This window comes from Podarcis vaucheri (assembly GCF_965113315.1).
Source record: "Podarcis vaucheri genome assembly, chromosome: 1".
Lineage (NCBI taxonomy): Eukaryota > Metazoa > Chordata > Lepidosauria > Squamata > Lacertidae > Podarcis > Podarcis vaucheri.
Window position 1 is genome coordinate 85,395,997 of NC_138759.1, and position 20,940 is coordinate 85,416,936.

At 43.4% G+C, this 20,940-nt stretch overlaps 3 protein-coding genes and 1 long non-coding RNA gene across 4 annotated transcripts in view; 2 read left to right on the forward strand and 2 right to left on the reverse strand.

Moving 5' to 3' along the window:
• LOC309539613 (uncharacterized protein) overlaps positions 1 to 13,852 on the forward strand; it is a gene marked incomplete at both ends in the record, with an annotated part of 35,656 nt that extends 21,804 nt beyond the window's left edge. Inside the window, 2 exons of the mRNA XM_082236009.1 lie at positions 11,537 to 11,582; positions 12,858 to 13,852. Of these exons, the coding sequence (XP_082092135.1) occupies positions 11,537 to 11,582; positions 12,858 to 13,852 (1,041 nt within the window). The remainder of the gene's footprint in view (positions 1 to 11,536; positions 11,583 to 12,857) is intronic.
• The window catches only part of LOC309526868, a 117,333-nt gene that overhangs the window by 91,831 nt on the left and 4,562 nt on the right, over positions 1 to 20,940 (reverse strand). The gene's annotated exons all lie outside the window — the stretch shown is intronic.
• On the reverse strand, positions 8,053 to 8,979 carry LOC309526491 (olfactory receptor 8U3-like; the record flags this gene model as incomplete). Its single annotated transcript, XM_082212672.1, has 1 exon — positions 8,053 to 8,979. The coding sequence occupies one exon, from the start codon at positions 8,977 to 8,979 to the stop codon at positions 8,053 to 8,055; it is 927 nt and encodes a 308-aa protein (XP_082068798.1).
• LOC309526360 (olfactory receptor 5F1-like) lies at positions 18,045 to 18,989 on the forward strand (the record flags this gene model as incomplete). The annotated part of the gene is made up of 1 exon (XM_082212317.1): positions 18,045 to 18,989. The coding sequence occupies one exon, from the start codon at positions 18,045 to 18,047 to the stop codon at positions 18,987 to 18,989; it is 945 nt and encodes a 314-aa protein (XP_082068443.1).

Genomic DNA, 20,940 nt, shown 5'->3' on the forward strand with positions numbered 1-20,940 from the left:
AGTCACTAGTAGAGTCTGACAGTGGCTGTCTGCGGAAGCGCTTCCAGCAAAGAAGTTCCTTAACGGAAACGCGTCTCCTGGACTCACGACGTGGCAGCTTCCGGCGCAGCATGGGTCTCCCTGCAGTTGCTTCTGACACCTCCCCGCTACTTTCGCTCGAAGTGTCTCTCACCCCTTTCTCTCCCCTGCTGCTTCCTGCCTGGGCTGCTGCGTCTCTCTCAGCATTACTGAGATCCTCCTCCAGAGACCCCGCGCTCCCCCTGCTGGTCCCTGCTTTGGCTGTTGACTCTCTCCCAGTCTCTGGGAGCCTTACCACTTCCCTTTCCTTCGATGTCAGTTCCCTGACAGAGACATTTTCTCATAGGCGCACAGCACAAAGTCCAGGTGTGTACTGACCACAAGAACCTGGAATATTGGAGGACGGCGAGAGTGCTGAACCAACGACAGGTGCGGTGGGCTCAGGAGTTTTCCAAGTTTAATTTTGAGATTAGGTACGTGCCTGGGAAGGAAAATGTCAGAGCAGATGCCCTCTCCCGCAAGCCCGAATACGAGGAAGGGGAGGGAGGTCCAGAGGCGCGTTATGTCATACCCGAGGACAAATGGGTGTGGGGGGGAGTGTTCGTAGGGAGGCAAGAGCTGGCCGGGTTGACGAGGGATGATCAGTATGCACAAACCAAGATCCGGGAAATTGGTATCACTGGGGAAACTCAGGGGGGGGGTCGAAGTAAAGGACGGGGCACTGTACTATAAGGGTGCATTGTACATACCTGAGGGGGATTTGAGGAGCAGAATACTCAAGCAACTGCATGACAACCCCACGGCAGGACATTTTGGCCAACATAAGACAATGCTACTGGTCACCAGGCAGTTTTGGTGGCCACGGGTGAGACAGGATGTGAAGGAGTATGTACGTGGGTGCTGCCAGAGAGTGAAGGGGGAGAGGACAGCACCTGCGTGGTTACTGGAGCCCTTACCAACACCCGAGAGGCCATGGGAGGTGGTATCAATTGACTTTATGGCGGACTTACCCAAAGCCAGGGGGAAAACGGCAGTAATGGTGGTAGTTGACTTGATGACTAAAATGTGCCATTTTATTGTGTGCTCGCATGATGTGACTGCAGAAGAAACAGCAAAGCTGTTTGTAGAGCATGTTTTCAGGTTGCATGGCGCCCCCTTGAGGATTTTATCCAACAGAGGCCGGCAATTCACGTCCAGATTCTGGAGGAAGCTTATGAGTCTGCTGGACGTCGAGGTTGGGTTCTCAACAGCCAGACACCCAGAAACCAACGGACAAGCAGAGAGAACGAACAGCGTACTTCAACAATATCTACGCTGCTACGTCAGCGAGAGGGAGAAGGATTGGGTGGACAACTTAGCGCTGGCTGAGTTTGCATACAATAACGCAGAACATGTGTCTACAGGGATGAGTCTGTTTATGGCGAATTACGGGTGTCACCCCAGGGCTTTCCCAGGGGAAGGGGAGGGAAGTTGGAGTGTTCCCACAGCTGAAAAATTTGTGGAAGAGATGGAGGCTTTACACCAACAGCTTAAGTTAAAATTGGAAAGGGCCAAGGAAGAGTACAAGAGGCAGGCAGACAAGCACCGCAGGGAGGGAGAAACCATAAGAGTGGGAGACCAGGTGTGGTTGTCGACCAAAGGGTTACCGTTCAAAGGAGGGTGCAAGAAGCTACGGCCAAAGAGACTGGGACCGTTTGAAGTAGCCCAGCAAGTTAATCCAGTGACCTTTAGACTCAAATTGCCATCTCACATGAAACTGCACCCCGTGTTCCACAGGTCCTTACTCTCACCGTTCAGGGAAGGGAGGAAATTTCTGGGTCAGCAAAGTGAAACACCCTTGCATCCACAGATGGAGGAAAGGGAACTCAGTGACCACGCAGCTGAAATTCGCGAATCCAGCTGGAAAGGGGGGTGAGTGGAGTATTTGGTGGCGTGGGAGGGGGAGCCAGCAGAGGAAAACGCATGGGTCCCAGCAGAAGAGATTAGGGATGAGTATCCGCAGGAGGAGTTTCATAGCAGGTATCCGAGAAAGCCCAAACCACCAGAGAGGTTCTGGGGGGAGCAATTTGGCACCACCGATGAAGAGGAAGATTTTTAGGGTTTTCCCGCCTCCGAAGAGGAGGAAGGGGAAGTGTCAGAAGAAGAATCCGACTGGGGAGATTGGGTAGAGAGAAGAGACAGCAGCAAATGGAGAGGGGTGTTTGAATCATCAGATGGAGGGGAGAGTTCCTTCCGGGGGTTTCCTGCATCACCGTCCGAGGAAAGGACGGGGGTGGGTGGGAGGGCCCTGGGATGTCAGGGAACTGACATCGGAGCAGAGGGGAGAAGCGAGGCTCCTGGACTCTGCAGGAGAGGGGACGAGTAAGGGAAGAGAGAGAACGTCATCTGGGGAAGGAAGTCCAGGGGACACCAGGAAAAAGGGAGAGGCAGAGAGCAGCTCGGAGGTGAGGCTCCGAGACTCTTCCAGTGAAGTCAGTGAGGAGGGCGGAGGACCACCACTCTGCACGCCCACTCTGCGCAGAAGGCTTCCGCGCAGAGAGGCGAGGCGAAGGTTGTCCGTTAAGGAATTCTTATGCTGGAGGAAATTTAGGAGACACCCACTCACGGATTCTGCTAGCGACTGAGCAGCAGCGCCAAGGCTGCTCAGTCAGGGAAAGACACAACCGCCCCTAAGCAGTTTGGAACAGCTAGAGGTTTACACACAAGCAACCCCAATTCCCGTGACAACTAACTTCTGCGTTTGCGGCATTCGGGAGACAAAACATTCAACTCGCAAAGCATTTGGGATCCAAGGTACGACTGTAAAGTGAAGTACAGTCATCCCTCGTTTTGCAGCCAGGGTCTGTCCTGGAGTCCCGGCCGCTAGCCAAAAAGGATGCAGGGCAAAGCCATGAGTCTGTGCACACGCATGGAGCGGTTTGTGCTTCTGTGCATGCACAAGTAGCAAACCCGGAAGTAACCCGTTCTGGTACTTCTGGTTTTGCTGCGGACGTTTGCTGGAATGGACGCTAGACAAGGTGGACGATTGCGGAGGTATTACTGTACAGCATAGGCAATCTGCTGCTCATGTGAATAAATGTCAGAACTGAATTAAACTTTGGCTGCCTTCAGTTGGGCTTGTATAGCTCTATTTAGGCATTCCGCTTCACACAGCTGTAATTGTGTAGAAAGTCAGAGTGGTGCTATGCCTGACTATCTGCCCCTAGCCCTATGAAGAGGCAGGGAGGGCAAAATCTCCACTCCTCTATAAACCATGCTGCAGCTGCATTTAAATGGAGGGCAAAGTGCTTCACAGAGCACTTTAGCAAACAAATTAGGACGGCTTAAGGACTCCAATCGGTGTGAAGCTGGTTTGAGATACAATGCATCAAATAGTAGCACTGTAAAAAAAAGTACTAGATACATGTGTATTTTGGGTAATGTCATGTGAACATGTCCAGCACTGGAAATGCAGTTGAGTACACACTAAATGGGAGTCTGAACACAGCCTAAGTTGCAGTCTTAAGGAGCTCCTTATGCCAATGGATGAAAAGTTAAGCTTATAAAACTAATTAATTAAACTTGTTTATGTGGCAGTTCATCATCAAGGATACCTTATTCTTCCATGTAGGAAATACAATAGGTAGGAATAATATGTGGCACCAGAGCAGTCTTGTGTACCACATGCTACACCAATGCCCTAATACCAGGACCTGTGTGCAAAGATGCAGGGCAGTCATATGAACTAAAGACTCCTAGATCCTTTTCACATGTACTGCTCTCAAGCCAGGTGTCACCCATCTTGTATTTGTGCCTCTCATTTTTTTTTTTGCCCAAGTGCAATACTTTACATTTCTCCCTGTTAAAATTCATATTGTTTGTTTTTGCCCAGATCTCTAATCTGTCAAGGTCGTTTTGAAGTGTGATCCTGTCCTCTGGGGTGTTAGCCACCCCTCCCAGTTTGGTGTCATCTGCAAATTTGATCAGGATGCCCTTGAGATCATCATCCAAGTCGTTGATAAAGATGTTGAATAAGACTGGGCCCAAGACAGAACCCTGTGGCACCCCACTAGTCACTCTTCTCCAGGATGAAGAAGAACCATTGATGAGCACCCTTTGGGTTCGGTCAGTCAGCCAGTTACAAATCCACTGAGTGGTTGTATAGTCAAGACCGCATTTTACCAGCTTCTTTACAAGAATATCATGGGGCACCTTGTCAAATGCCTTGCTGAAATCAAGGTAGGCTACATCCACTGCGTTCCCTTCATCTACCAGGCTTGTAATTCTGTCAAAAAACGAGATCAGGTTAGTCTGACATGACTTATTTTTCAGAAATCCATGCTGACTATTGGTGATCACAGCATTCCTTTCTAGGTGCTTACAGACTGTTTGCTTAATGATCTGCTCCAGAATCTTCCCTGGTATTGATGTCAGACTGACTAGGCGGAATTATTTGGGTCCTCTCTTTTCCCCTTTTTGAAAATAGGGACAACATTTGCCCTCCTCCAGTCTGCCGGGACTTCGCCTGTTCTCCAGGAATTCTCAAAGATGACTGCCAGTGGTTCTGAGATCACATCTGCCAGTTCTTTTAATACTCTTGGATGCAGTTCATCTGGCCCTGGAGACTTGAATACATCTAAACTAGCCAAGTATTCTTGTACTATCTCCTTAGTTATTCTGGGCTGTGTTTCCTCTGCTGAATCATTTGCTCCAAATTATTCAGGTCGGGTATTGTTTTCTTTATCAGAGAAGACTGAGGCAAAGACGGCATTGAGGAGTTCAGCCCTTTCTGTGTCCCCTGTTTGCATTTCACCATCCTCTCCTCTGAGTGACCCCACTGTTTCTTTGTTCTTCCTTTTGCTACGAACATACCCATAAAAGCCTTTTTTTGTGGCTTTTAACCTCTCTAGCAAGCCTGAGTTCATTCTGTGCTTTAGCTTTTCTGACTTGGTGTCTACACGTGCTGGCTATTTGTTTGAATTCCTCTTTGGTGGCTTCCCCCCTTTTCCATTTTTTGTACACATCCTTTTTTAATCTTAACTCAGTTAAAAGTTCTTTAGATAGCCACCCTGGCTTCTTTAGGCACCTTCCATGTTTCCGTCTCATTGGTATTGCCTGACGTTGTGCTTTTACTATCTCCCTCCTAACAAACTCCCAGCCATCATGAACTTCCTTTCCTTTTAGTATTACTGTCCATGGGATCTCACCCAGCACTTCCCTAAGTTTTATGAAGTCGGCTTTCTTAAAGTCAAGAAATTGAGTCCTAGTATGCTTGGCTGCTACTTTCCGCTGTATAGTAAACTTCAGAAGAGCATGATCACTCGCGCCTAATGATCCTTCCACTTCTACCCCACTAACCAGGTCATCAACACTGGTTAGGACCAGATCTAAAATGGCTGTTCCTCTTGTTGCTTCTCCCACTTTCTGGACAATGAAGTTGTCTGCAAGGCCAGTGAGGAATCTGTTTGACCTTATGCTCTTGGCTGAGTTTGACATCCAACAAATATCCGGGTAATTGAAGTCCCCCATTACTACTATCTCCCTTCCTTTTGCATGCTTGGCCATCTGTTCCAGGAAGGCATCATCTATGTCCTCCGTTTGGCTTGGGGATCTATAGTAAACTCCCACAATGAGGTCACTGTTATTCTTCTCTCCCTTAATTTTGACCCAAATGCTCTCACTTTGGCTTTGAGGTTTTAAATCTTGGATCTCTTCACAGGTATACACATCCCTGACATATAAAGCCAGCTCATGGTAGGAAAGTGAGCAGGGCTCTGTGTGGAGCCAACCCCCTGGTGTCGGCCTTGCTATTGCTTTCCTACATGGAGCTAAGGTAAGCCAAGAGGTTGAGGTGACTCACTCTCTTTCCTTTCCTTTCCTTTGCTTTCCTTTCCTTTCCTTTCCTTTCCTTTCCTTTCCTTTTCTTTTCTTTTCTTTTCTTTTGTTGCTTTTTTCTTGTAACTTTCTTGATTGCCCACTTTAAAGTAAAGCTGTAATTGGGCTTTTAGCTAATACCCAGTATGCCTTATTAAAAACTGCTTGTTGCATGTATAGGGAAATTACACAGTCCATATGTAGAGAGAGAGAACATGATAACAATATTTATAGTTTGTGTAATGACAGCTAACAGCCCTCGGCGAGCTGGACTTCTGCCCTGTCAGAGACATGCCCGTGGTTTTGAATAAAAGCATTTATTTGACCAGCATTTTAATATGGCAAAAACTAATGTGCTCTGGTGTGTTTGGGTGGTAGTGGGGACTATTCCATGGATAATCATGGCTAGATCTACATCAAAAGGACCACATGGGTCAGGAAAATAAATGCTGCATAATCTGTCCCTGGGAGAATCAACCTAACAAGCTCATTTGAGAGGGAAATAAGATGTGTGTGTCTAACTAAATTCCTAGCTATAGCTGCTTATTTTCCTCTATAGATGTGTGTGTGTGTGTGTGTGTATTTATTTATTTGTCTGCAGCAATTAAAACCACAGGTATGCAAGCAATGTCAAGGGAATACTGAATACTGAATCTTTAGGGGTATGATTCTGCCTTTCTATGATTTAGAACCTCATTCAAGGAAAATAATACAAAATTAAAAATCATCAATTAATATCCATGAAACGTTCTCATGATTGGGTTGTATTCTGTGTTTGTCTAACTCAGGGTAAACCCATTAATAATTTCTTCAGCCGCTGGAGGCAGATTTTCTTTGGCCAAGCTGATCGAGATCTAGAGCCACACCTTCATTCTACCTACACCATTCTTGTATGATCATTGATCACAGTGTAGAAGTCACTTGAAAATGGTCTTCAAATATTGCATGTAGCAAGTGTCATAATCTGTAGAGCAGCTTGCACTGATAATTGTGACCTACTGAATAGAGTTTCCATGATACCTTTTACAACAGAAATGGGAACAACTTTCATGACATTTTTTTCTGCCCTCCAAAATTTCCCCCAATATTAATTGTGATTTTGAGATGAGAGATTTTGGAGAGACACCCAACCCCCCCCCCACCTACCCCGGAAGAAGCTGCCCAGAAAAGGCATCTGCTTTTGTACAGTTCTGAGCAGTCTTCAGCCCAGACACATTCAGGCAATACAATAGACCTGCAACTTATGCATCATTTACAGTGGTGGCTTTGCATGTGTGGCAGGAAAATAAATGGAGAACAGGAGGGAAACAGTCAGAACAGGACATTCACACAATCTTTCCAGGGTCCGGTAAGCAAGGTGGAGGGCTTACAAAGTCTTTTCACACTGGAAATACATTTAAGACCTTAACCTGCTTACTGGGCTCTGAGGAGGACACTCAAGGCCTCTAGAAGGCTGTGGAAAGCTCCTGCGAGATCCTGGATGGCGCTGCAAGCCTCCCACAGCCCCAAAAGTTGGGATAATCATGCAGGGGTGGTTCCTGGGGTCTTCCTGACATCACAGTACTTTGCCTTTGTGTGCAAACTTCCAGAATGTAACCTTTGCCAAAGTTGCATAAAGTATTGTGCATGCCTTCATGGCCTTCTGCAGTTTTGGTCTACTCCCCTTCCTAATCAAATAAGCCTTCTTCAGCCTCATAATATAAAGGTGGTCATCAAAATCTACCATATTTTTAAATGTGGAACAATGGTTCCCAAATAAATACTGTTCCCATTCTAAGTTTGATTCATATTTCTAGTTTTATTTTGCAATGTTCTAAAATGAATACATACATAGATATATCCAGCTGTCATTGGGAAATATGATATAGATCTCAATATTGGTTGCATGCATGCATCTTTTAGACCCTCTTCTGGAAATAGATTACAAAGAACACTTGCAAAGAACACTTTTTATGAACATATGACCATGAGGAATAACTTTGTCCACGTTGCAACTGCAGCTGGTCACCAGAACAGCAAACAAGAAGGAGTCCTAGAATTTAGCACTTTCCTAGTCTTGGGTCACTAGATGCTGTTCAACTACAACTCCCAGCATCCATGACCCTTGGCCATGCTAGCCACTGTTGTTCAACAACATTGGGGAGCTAAGGTGGGAGGACTCCTCTACCCTAGATCCACATGCTACCTGAGGGGCATCAGCCTTTTGAAAGCACCTTTCACTTCCTTGTTCCTCAGGCTGTAAATCAGGGGATTCAACATGGGGATCACTATTGTGTAGAATACAGAAGCAATTCTGTCTCTTTCCAAAGAATGGCTAGCATTTGGCTGGCAATATATGAGGAGAATGGTAGCATGGAATATGGTGATGGCTGTGAAGTGAGAGGCACAAGTGGAGAAGGCTTTGTATTTCCCTTCATTGGTGCGAATCCTGGATACAGATATAATAATGAAAATGTAGGACATGAGAATGATCACTATGGTGCTAGTCTCCACAAAGGTAGCAAAAATGAAAAGTAACATCTTATTAATGCTGTTGTCAGAGCAGGATATGGCTAACACTGGGGAAATGTCACAATAGAAGTGATGGATGACATTTGGCCCACAGAAAACTAGCCGAAAAGCAGAACAAGTGTGAACTAGGGCACAAACCATGCCACACACGTAAGAAACAGCTACCAGTTGGGTGCAGAGCTTTCTAGACATGGCCACTGTGTACAGCAAGGGATTACAAATGGCCACATAGCGATCATATGCCATCACAGCCAAAAGGTAAGATTCAGCCACCACTAAATTAACAAAGAGGTACATCTGTACTGCACAAGCAGAGAAAGAAATTCCTTTGGCCTCAGAGATGATGTCCACGAGCAATTTGGGTGTGATGGATGAAGAATAACAAATGTCAATAAAGGACAAGTGACTGAGGAAGAAGTACATGGGAGTGTGGAGTCGCACTTCGAGCCGGATTATGAGGATGATGCCAAAATTCCCCATCAAGGTGACAACATAGATTGTGAGAAACACCACAAAGAGGAGGATCTGCAGCTCTGGGTGGTCTGTGAATCCCAGGAGGATGAACTCTGATACCAAAGTGTAATTTCCTTTCTCCATTCCTTTGAGATCATGCTTTATCACTAAGAACTGGGGAAGATGGTAGTAGATACAAAATTGTTGACTCAAAAATCAGCTTTGAACAAGATTATCTGTTGCCATATTATTTTGTCAATGAAGAGTGCCGCAGTAAAGGCTTCATGTTGACACCTCTGTGCATGGTCTGGGTAGAGTCTTGTGAGCTGGATAGAGAGATCTGGATGACTTAAATGATCCTGTAATTGGTTTGAAAGAGAACCAGATTAATCTAAAGGTTCATCACTATGAAATATTCTGTATTTATACTGGATATGTTTTTGTTGTTTTATCATTTCTTATTTGCTGTCCTGTGTTCCTGTGTGAGGAAGGATAGCATATAAATTTAATTAACAAAGAAATAAAATGCAAGAAGCATATTAAATTCAATGTCCACTCACTACATTTTTTATTTATTTTTATTTCAAATGATGCTTTTGTTTCTCATGTTTTTAGCATGTGATTAAAAATATCATTCTAGAAGAAAACTCAGCTGGAAAAAATACTGTGTGCAAAAATCTTTATGAAACAGGTCAATTTAATATCAGTATTAAAAACTATTAGAATGTTGACTATGGGAAAGGTGTATTTTTCACATATCTTACTAGACAACCAAGGGATGGACCTATTGAAGTCTTTACAACATTTATTTACTGATCAAATTAGAAATGGGTACATGAAATTGCTTCCAGGTTACATAGCTAGTGTTATAGTGACCACAAAATGTGAAAGGAGAAGGAAAATCTCCCACCAGTTGTCTAAATCTGGGGTAAAGTTTATGAAAAGCTATGTGGCTATTGTGAGAGTTAATGCTGAAGGGAAGGTCTTTGCCTCTGAAGGATCCTGGAAGGAAAGAGAGGGTTCCAGTTCTGCTGAGAACTGTTTTTAGTTGCAGTGGCCAACATTTTCTGGGACCAATCCTAACTTTGCTCCTGCCCTTCTTACCTGTCTGATCCTTATCATGGGAAGCCGTGAAGGAAGAGAGAAGATGCTCTTCCTTGAATTCAAAAGCAAATGCTACTTGAGTGTGCAGGAGCTGTTTTTCATTCACTTTTATGGCCTTTGGGGTTTAATCTCTGGAGCATTTTGAGAATTCCCCATCTTGCAGAAAATAAACATTATGACAAAACTTTAGTTGCAATGCTTTTTTTTCCCTAGAAGTTGTTACAGCAAGTGCCACACATTTTAACCACAACAAAAAGAGATGATAGTACTGCATCCCTTTGAGTACCCACTGGAAAATAAACCCACTGTATCAGTTGTATTATTATTATCTGTGCTTTTTTTTCTTTAATAAAATGTTTAGGGGTACTCTCATTTTCATACTCACATTGAAATGTTTAGGAGTATGCATACCCTTGCGTCACCCCAGAAAAAAGCACTGATTATTAAAATGCACAGTTATCTTTAAAGGAACAAATAACACTGCTACCATTCCTTGCTCCACCAGCCCCAGGCTCCACTCTTGCTCCCTGACTTACAAGACCAGAGCGCTGGGCGATCGATTTTCTAATGAAACCTAGAGATCCTTAGAACATGGGTTCTCAGTACAGTGATACCTCGGAAGTTGAACAGAATGTGTTCCAGAAGTCCGTTCGACTTCCAAAACGTTTTGGAAACCAAGGCGCAGCTTCCAATCAGGAGCTGCAAAAGCCCCGTCGGAGATTTGGGTTCCAAAGAACGTTCGCAAACCGGAACACTAACTTCTGGGTTTACGGCATTCGGGAGCCAAAACATTCAACTCGCAAAGCATTTGGGATCCAAGGTACGACTGTAAAGTGAAGTACAGTCATCCCTCGTTTTGCAGCCAGGGTCTGTCCTGGAGTCCCGGCCGCTAGCCAAAAAGGATGCAGGGCAAAGCCATGAGTCTGTGCACACGCATGGAGCGGTTTGTGCTTCTGTGCATGCACAAGTAGCAAACCCGGAAGTAACCCGTTCTGGTACTTCTGGTTTTGCTGCGGACGTTTGCTGGAATGGACGCTAGACAAGATGGACGATTGCAGAGGTATTACTGTACAGCATAGGCAATCTGCTGCTCATGTGAATAAATGTCAGAACTGAATTAAACTTTGGCTGCCTTCAGTTGGGCTTGTATAGCTCTATTTAGGCATTCCGCTTCACACAGCTGTAATTGTGTAGAAAGTCAGAGTGGTGCTATGCCTGACTATCTGCCCCTAGCCCTATGAAGAGGCAGGGAGGGCAAAATCTCCACTCCTCTATAAACCATGCTGCAGCTGCATTTAAATGGAGGGCAAAGTGCTTCACAGAGCACTTTAGCAAACAAATTAGGACGGCTTAAGGACTCCAATCGGTGTGAAGCTGGTTTGAGATACAATGCATCAAATAGTAGCACTGTAAAAGAAAGATACATGTGTATTTTGGGTAATGTCATGTGAACATGTCCAGCACTGGAAATGCAGTTGAGTACACACTAAATGGGAGTCTGAACACAGCCTAAGTTGCAGTCTTAAGGAGCTCCTTATGCCAATGGATGAAAAGTTAAGCTTATAAAACTAATTAATTAAACTTGTTTATGTGGCAGTTCATCATCAAGGATACCTTATTCTTCCATGTAGGAAATACAATAGGTAGGAATAATATGTGGCACCAGAGCAGTCTTGCCCTAATACCAGAAGCTGTGTGCAAAGATGCAGGGCTGTCATATCAACTAATGAGTTAAGTTCTGGATAGTTTCAAGGAGATTTCCCCCTAAGACAAAAATCCTCTTGCGCTTTCATCTCCCAACCTACCGCAGAAAAACAAAGTCCAAGTGCAGCAACAACTTGGAAAAGAAACAAACAAATTCAGAATCATTGTGCTCTTGGGGTGAGGCCACGGTATAGGCACTCTTAGGGAGAGAAACAAGTATTTCCAGTGACTTGTGGTTTCATACAATAAACAATGCTGAGAGCTTGCTGAGGAGCCATTTTCATGCCTCTTAAAGGTACAGTTAAAATTTTAAAATCTGATCTTGTTTCCTTTCTTAGAAATATCTTATTCCAAAAGTTTTATATGTATATGATGATACATCAGTTGATGGTGATATTTGTGCATTTGGATATGAATGGTGAGAAGCCTCAATTGTAGCAATTAAAAACATGGAGCATAAAATAGCAGTGAAGATATTTAAAGAGGTGGGAATAGAAAGCAAATCAGAAACATTCTAAATTGATGAAGAGGTTTTTTTCTGCCAAATGTTTAATGTATATGTTGTTGTTGTTGTTTAGTTATTTAGTCACGTCTAACTCTTCGTGACCCCATGGACCAGAGCACGCCAGGCACTTCTGTCTTCCACTGTCTCCCGCAGTTTGGTCAAACTCATGTTGGTAGCTATGAGAACACTGTCCAACCATCTCGTCCTCTGTCATCCCCTTCTCCTTGTGCCCTCCATCTTTCCCAACATCAGGGTCTTTTCCGGGGAGTCTTCTCTTCTCATGAGGTGACCAAAATATTGGAGCCCCAGCTTCAGGATCTGTCCTTCCAGTGAGCACTCAGGGCTGATTTCCTAAAGAATGGATAGTCCATTCTTGCAGTCCATGGGACTCTCAAGAGTCTCCTCCAGCACCATAATTCAAAAGCATTAATTCTTCAGCGATCAGCCTTCTATATATTAACCAGTAAATATATGTTTTAATACTCAAACTAGGGGGTGTCAAAGACATGGCTAAAGGTTTTGCCAGGAGGTGTAGAGAAAAGGTAGGATTTGAAATATTGAAGAGAATGGCAGGATTTGGAAATGGCTTGGATATAGGAGAAGGAAGGAGATGAGTTGGAGATGATTCCAAGCTTGGACACAAAGGAGTTGACCTTGTAGACTATTACAGCATTAGCAGCCAACTAAAATAAAATATGTTTTCTTTCAGCTCCAGTGCCATCAAGTGACAGAGACAGACAAAGACTGGCATGCAAGAGCAGCATTGAAGGAATGTCTGAGGGAAATGGCTCCTTGGGAACAGACTTCATCCTTTTAGGATTTACAGATCAGCATGAGCTCCAGGTTTTGTGCTTTGTGCTCTTCTTTGCCATTTATATTTTCACCGTGGCTGGGAATCTCGGCATGATTGTGTTAATCAGGATGGACCACCGGCTCCACACACCCATGTACTTTTTCCTTAGCCATCTTTCCTTCCTAGATGTGTGCTATTCTACTACAATTGTCCCCAAGACCTTGATGAATTATTTAGCAAACAGCAAATCCATTTCTTTCTCCGGATGCACCATTCAGCTCTTCTTCTTTGCAGCTTGTGCTACCACTGAGTGCTACCTGCTGGCTGCCATGGCCTATGACCGTTATGTTGCCGTTTGTAACCCTCTGCTGTATGCGGTTGTGATGTCTCATAAGCTTTGCATAGGGCTAGTGGCTGGGGCGTACGCTGCTGGCGTGATTAGCTCAGCCACACACACCATTTCCATCTTTCGCCTGCCATTCTGCCGTTCTCGTAGGATCAATCATTTTTTCTGTGACGGGCCTCCACTCCTAACTCTGGCCTGCTCAGACACACATTTCAATGAGATGCTGCTTTTTGTGGTTGTTGGCTTCAACATCATAGTCACCACTGTTATCATTCTAGCATCGTACTTGTCTGTCCTCACCACTATCCTGAAGATGCGGACAACGGAAGGCAGGCGCAAAGCCTTCTCCACCTGTGCCTCCCATTTGGCCTCTGTTGCTTTGTACTATGGGAGTTCCCTCTTCATGTATTCAAGGCCCAGCTCAAGCTATTCCCTAGATCAGGACAAGGTGGTTTCTGTTCTATACTCAGTTACAATCCCCATGTTGAACCCTCTCATCTACAGCATGAGGAACAAGGAGGTGAAAGATGCCCTCAGAAAAGTGAGAGGCAGATTCCTTTCTTGATGACTAAAACTGCACAGTAAGATGGGGGGGGTCATACATTTTTCTGATGCAAGAGCCAGGCAGCGTGGCTAACCAAATGTCTGGTGGTGTCAGGGCAGAGGTGGGGAAGCTGTGAGCCTCCAAATGTTGCTGGACTCCAGCTCCCATTGTCTTTGACCATGAACCATGTTGGCTAGGACTGATGGGAGCTGAAGTCCAACAACATCTATAGGGCCACAGGTGGTCCACAAGTGGGGAATGCCCACAGGATCTACCATCATATAATATGTTGGAAATGCTGCCCTCCTTAAGAAATACGTTCCTGCCCTGTTCTTGACTTGGTACAGGAATCTCTGTGCGATTTTTGTTTGTACAGAATCATCTATTCCACTTGCATGATGTGCAATACATTGGTGTTTTATACTTTTTGATAAAGTTAGATGTCACTTCTGTGCAAAGAGGAAGTAGAAGGGGGGGAATCCACATTTGGGTGCCATAATAACCACATGCCCAACTTTCCTCTGTTTCTTTTGAGTCTGCTGCTGATGTCACAAACTGAAAGGACAAATATGAGCTGTGTAAGGCCTTTGGTATGATGGGGAGAGGAGTCTGCTTCTTTTTCTGATGGTGTGTTTCACATAAGTGAGTTTGACCTTTACTGCCTTTTCTACAATTAAGGTTCCCAGAATAATTGCACTGGAATGCTTTTAGTCCTGTACAATTTATCTTGACAGATTAAAATGGATTAAATCACACCAGTCAGGCTTCACAGTGCTATGTGAAGCAGGCAATTAATGAGCCGTTGCTCCTTCCCATCTTTAGGCTATTGTGTAGTTAATGATAACCTCTGCCTTTCGGGATGAGCACCAAAGTTGTAAGGAGCACAGCTTCAGTATTAAGTCTCATACTCAGGTTAACCTTAAGGACAAACGCCAGTATAACAAAAGAAAATTGCATATATAGAGCATGTTATATAAATGAAGGACATGTTCAATGAACTTTTTATGTGTTGCTTTGCTGTAATCTATACAAAATCCCAGTAAGGTATATTGGTATTATTAACCCACATTGTGGACTGAGGGAGAACAGCTTTCATAAGTCTACTAGTCAGACCTTCCATGGCTTTGCTTATAGCTCTTTGTAAGTCCTGACAGTCACCTAGTTGTCCTGACACTGTGTGAATGACACATGGACACCACCTTCCTGTCAAGCTTGGCCCATGGGGAATGGGGGAGATGAGAATGAAGCCCGCTGGGCAGCTCCAGTTCCTCACCACAGACCTAGTGAGATGATGGTAGAAATGTATTCCTGAAGGGGAGTTCCCGATTTATAACCCAGTCACTCAGCCGCTATGCTATGTCAGCATTCAGTAAGCTAATTTATCAACATGAAGCTTTGGGTAGTACTTTTAGGTAAACAGGTCCACTAGCTGAGGATGAATTCTTTCTTCTGCCTCTCAGGAGAGCCAGTGTGGTGTAGTGGTTAAGAGCAGTAGTCTCGTAATCTGGGGAACCGGGTTTGAGTCTCCGCTCCTCCACATGCAGCTGCTGGGTGACCTTGGGCCAGTCACACTTCTTTGAAGTCTCTCAGCCCCACTCACCTCACAGAGTGTTTGTTGTGGGGGAGGAAGGGAAAGGAGATTGTTAGCCGCTTTGAGACTCCTTAAAGGGAGTGAAAGGCGGGATATCAAATCCAAACTCCTCCTCCTCTTCTTCTTCTTCTTCTTCTGTTAGATTTCACCATAGATTTCATTCAAGTGTTCTAGCCTTGTTATGTAAAGTACTTAAGCATGTTCTTCATTTAAACGTATCAGTAATCTAACAGAAGTATCCATGCTTCCAATCATATTATGTATAATTTTAGAGATCATATGAATTGTTTTTATTTTTGGAGAAGACTCTGGACTGTTCCCCTCAAGACAATGAGCATAATATGGTTCTGAGAAAAAGAATGTTTCGTTAGTTAAACTTCTTCCTGGAATAAAGGTCCACAAAATGGTGCTGGGGAGCTGTGGCTTTAAACTGTGTCCTTTGACAGGCAGGCACTGAAGGGTTCCATCCTGTCTCTCGTCTAATGTGGGGAAGCTGCTGAGCTCAGTTATCTGTATGGAGCCTACTAACCCTGAAAGTGATACCATCCTTGGTCCTGGCACTTATCCTGATACAATGTTTAGTGATTTATCCCTGCCTTGGAAATATGGTCTGTGTTGCTTATAAACCTGATCAATAAAGTTGTGGCTATTGATTAGGAGTTGTGTCATAGTCTATCTTCTAGCTGGTTCAGTAAATATGGAAATGACAACTTCTGCATCTCTGGGTCTTTCTTACTCCTCTGAGATCAAGTCCCTCAAATTAGTAAACAGTATATCTTTCCAATTAGTATAACAGTGTTTGTTCCCATATGAATACATGCAAAAGGAATTTAAAGGCAAAAGGAATTTAAGGCACAGTGGAAGAAAGATATAGCTCTTTTGCCAACCTCAGCTGACTGGACAACTGGCCTCAGTGAGATCAGCAGCACACTCTATAGTTGCTGTGATAATTACTTACTTGAGGACTTATTTACATTACGATAAAATCACCAAACCACAGAAACAATATGGTACTGAAGTCTGGCAGTGAGGCACTTCCACTGTCAAGTAACTTTCTTCACATTAATTAAGGTAGGTAGGCAGTACATGATCACAACAGATCAGATGAGTTGTCTCCTTACTGCCCTTGGACAGTGCGTATGACTGGGGATAGAAATGGTGGCTGAGTGTATTTGTGGGGGCTTGTGTGTGAATGTATATGTATATGAAAATATGTGTACATGAGAGAATGATGTTTCTGTGCGTGTTTAGGGGAAGATGAATACTACTTGTGAATGGGGTATCTGATAGGTCAGAAACATAAAAGAAGCAGACCCTGACCTCTCCCATGGCACCTTCCCCTCAAACTTGCTGGATGAGACTCAGTGAACTAGGGAGAGGAGATGGTGGAGGAAGATTGGAAGAAATTTAAAATTTATTTGCAGAAATACTGTAAAATTTATGAATGTTAAGGACATTGAAATGAATCGCAGGGGCCTTAGCAACGAAGTAAAATGTAAGATTGGATTAACAATAGATAAATTAATAGGATATGAATTTGCTGAATTAATTTTTAATAAGGGATACAAGAACGGGAGACGTGAGGAAGTCGGGAAAATAAGTTAATTGAAGATGAGAAATTAAGAAAGAGGGATTTTTTGTTTTTGTTACTATATGTGTTTTTATCTCTTTTTTTCCTCCTTTTTCTTTTGATGTGTTTAATGTTTGTATTTTTGTACTGTATTTTTCTTTGTGTTTCTGTATTTTCTTTGTCTATGTATGCTTTTTTATTGTGAAAACTTAATAAAATATTTATATTTTAAAAAAAGAGACTCAGTGAGCTAGGCTCAGTGAGACTAGCAGAATTTCATGCCTGCTTAGGACATCCTGGACCAGTGTGAGAATAGTAGTATAAAGCACTAAAATATATAGCTGTGTAATTCTTAAAACATTGACTTAAATCCGTACCACAATCTGATGCCTGTTTACCCTGAAGTAACGCCTACTGAATGATTTGGGGCTTACTTCAAAGTAATAAGGCATAGGATTGCAGTTTCAAAGCATTTTTAAAGATAACAGTTGCATATTAAATGATCTAATCTGAAAATGATTTTTAAAAAGATGCATATTCACAAAGCTGGATATTAGTGCAAATGAAGAAAAAAATTGATTTCCCCCCTAAAATTTATATGGAATTTATTCCGCTAATGAACTATGGGAGTAACATTTGTTAAATTATATAACTATTCTTTGCAATATCACTAGGTATTATGATAATGTTTTTTTATATTTGCAGATTGAGGATAAAGGAGAAATTCATGCTCTGCAAGCTATGGCGCACAAGTAGCCTGTACGAATTGATAATCACAGAAATACTCATTATTAAGTATAGTGATACATTCTGACATTTTGTGTTATGACTTCTGAAGGCATTTCAGCACACTCTATCTCCAACTGCCTCTGTCCACGCACACCCTTAATATCTGGCAAGGGGGTGGAGAAGTCAAATGACCTCTTCACAGAGCAAGATGTCAAAATAAGGAGCGCACTACACTGCAGACTTCACTTCCTTCCCCATCTGAAGGTGCACAAAGATCCATGTTCATTCACCATAACTACAGCAGGAATAAATCAGCTGCAAAAATGTCTACAAAAAATATCAGTGTTGTATCTGAATTTATTTTTGTGGGATTTGCAGATGTACCAGAACTGAAGATTCCCATCTTCACATTGTTGCTGCTGATCTATGTTATCACTGTGGTGGGCAACCTAGGGATGATTTTGCTGATCAGAATGGACTCTCAGCTTCACACTCCCATGTACTTTTTCCTCAGTAATCTGGCTTTCTTAGATTTTTGCTATTCTTCCAACATCACCCCCAAAGCCTTAAGAACTTTACTATCAGAGAGGAGAACCATTTCTTTCCTGGGATGCTTCATCCAACTGTATTTCTTTATTGCTCTGGTAGGTACAGAGGTCATGCTTTTTGGGCTAATGGCTTATGACCGCTATGTGGCCATCTGCAACCCTTTGTTGTACACATCAATCATGTCACACACCCGATGTGTCAGGATGGCTGGCGGAGCATTCACAGCCGGTTTCTTGAACTCAATCATTCATACCACTTTGGTAGGTACTTTGTCTTTTTGCCAATCTAATGAAATTAACCATTTCTTCTGTGAGAGCCCCCCACTACTCAAGCTCTCATGTTCTGATACATCCATAGCTGAAACACTAGTTTTCATTTGTGCTGGAATCAATATGTTAGGCTCTCTCTTGATAATACTGAGTTCTTACCTGTACATCCTTTTCACGGTGCTCCAGATGAAGTCAGCCAAGGGCCGCAAGAAAGCCTTTTCCACCTGCATCTCCCATCTGATTGCTGTGATCATATTCTATGGAACGACTATATATGTCTATTTGCAACCTAGTTCCAACTATTCAGAAGATCAGAATAAAGTCGTGTCAATGTTCTATTCCTTTGTCATCCCAATGCTCAACCCCTTAATTTACAGTCTGAGGAACAAGGAGGTGAAGGAGGCAATGAAGAGAGTGATGGATAAGAATGCATTTTCACATTTACTATAAAATACTATATCAACAGACTGTCGAATTAATTAGATTGCATGTTGGATTTTATTCAAGTCCTCTAGCCTTGTTATGTAAAGTACTTAAGCATGTTCTTCATTTAAACTGTTAGGGTGTGAAACCTAAGACGCTGGCAAGTTAGCAATGTCATGTGACTTTAAGTAGTCAAGCTCGTTAAGTTGTTAAGTTGCTCAGTATATAAAGAGTGTTTGTTTTCTCTGTGTGTGGGGCGTGAAGCAAAAATGTCCGAAAGCTCCGGAGGTGTTTCTGTTATCTGTCTGCAATAAACCTGTCTTTGGAAAGACAGGGCTTCCCTGTGTTGTTATTTCTTTGCTGCTGAGACTCTGAAGCTTGTACTGCAACAAGAATCTCTGCACTGGACTTAATTAATACTCTGCAAAGAGAGCTGTTGCTGGTGGCGCAGCGGAAGCGTTTACTGGACCAGGACACAAACTCTCTTAGGTTATGGACTCCTTCTACGTTTCTACAGCTGTATTGTGTGCAGAGAAAGTGAAAGCAGCTTTCGGATGAGAGAAGACCGGCTTGGTCGTAAATCCAGCTCTTAAAGGAACTGAGAGGCTGGAGGCGTCTGAAAAGTGAGTAAGACAAATCCCAAGGGGAAAGAGAAGAAAGGGCACACAGAGGGAGTAGCAGCAGACCCCAAGAATGGCAGTGGAAAATTTCCAGGTTCCCTTTACAAAGTTGAACTCTGCTAATTACGTGCAGTGGTCTAAGAGGGCTCAAGTCTGGTTGGAAGCCAAAGAAGTGTGGGCTGACTATGTCCAGAGGCGAAAGCCGTTTGTGGCTGTTGCAGCAGATGCCACAGCAGAGCAACAGGCTGCTGCACATGCTCAGAACAGGGAACATGATAAAATGGACACTAAAGCTAGATGCATGTTGATGGTATCAATAGACGATTCCCAATTACCTCATGTGGAAAATTTAAGGTCTGCATTTGAAATTTGGGAAGCTCTTAGGCGAATTCACCATAGAGCCACGCCCGGAGAGAAGGTGAACATTATACGTGCTTTGTATGAGTTGAAACTGAAGCCAGGGGATAGTGTGGTTGAACACACGTCACAGATGACTGAGTATTTCAACCGACTGTCGTCTTTAGGTGTGAATTTTCCTGAAAATATTAAAGTTTATACTCTGCTTAGCAGCCTGCATGCAGGGTTTGAAAACTTAGTGCTAACTTTACAAGTTTTGCCAGAGGACCAGCTGAATATGAATTATGTGACTGGTAGATTGTGTGAGCAAGAATATCAACATCATCGAAAACGTATTGATAATTCAAATACCCAAAGGGTTGGATGTTCAGATAATTCCCAGCGTGGGGAAACTAGCAGGCAGAGCTGTAAGGAAGCCTCACAAGTGTCTGCTATGGCCAGCAAGTCATGTTTTCGATGTGGCAGCAGGTTTCATTTGATAGCAAAGTGTCCAGAAGAGCAACAGGAATTTCAACAGTCCAAGGCCAGTTTCCGGAGTTACAGGGGAAGACGGCGTGAGAACTACAAGAATCAACGATCCAGAGGGGGAGCAGGTGCTGATAAGGGACTATCTGCAATGGCAGCACAACAGAGTCCTAAAAGGAGCCAACAAACCTTGAAGTGGATAATTGACAGTGGAGCAAGTCACAGTTTAGTTCCAGCGACATCTAGTGGCCGCTTGATGAACTGCAAGACATTGCCAGTTGCAAAAACTGTGACTATAGCAGACAATAGTAAACGAGAAATGAACCTTAAAGGTACAATTTATGTTAACTGTTTGCAAACTAACCTTCCTGTTTTTGTTCTTCCAGGAATGAAGAATGGACTTTTGAGTGTGTCATGCCTGGTAAAAAGTGGTTTTAAGGTTGAGTTTGAAAATGATGTGTGCACCATTTCGAAACAGGGGAAGGAGCTAGTTAAAATTCCCTGTGAGGATGGGCTTTTTGTTTTGGTTGAAGAGC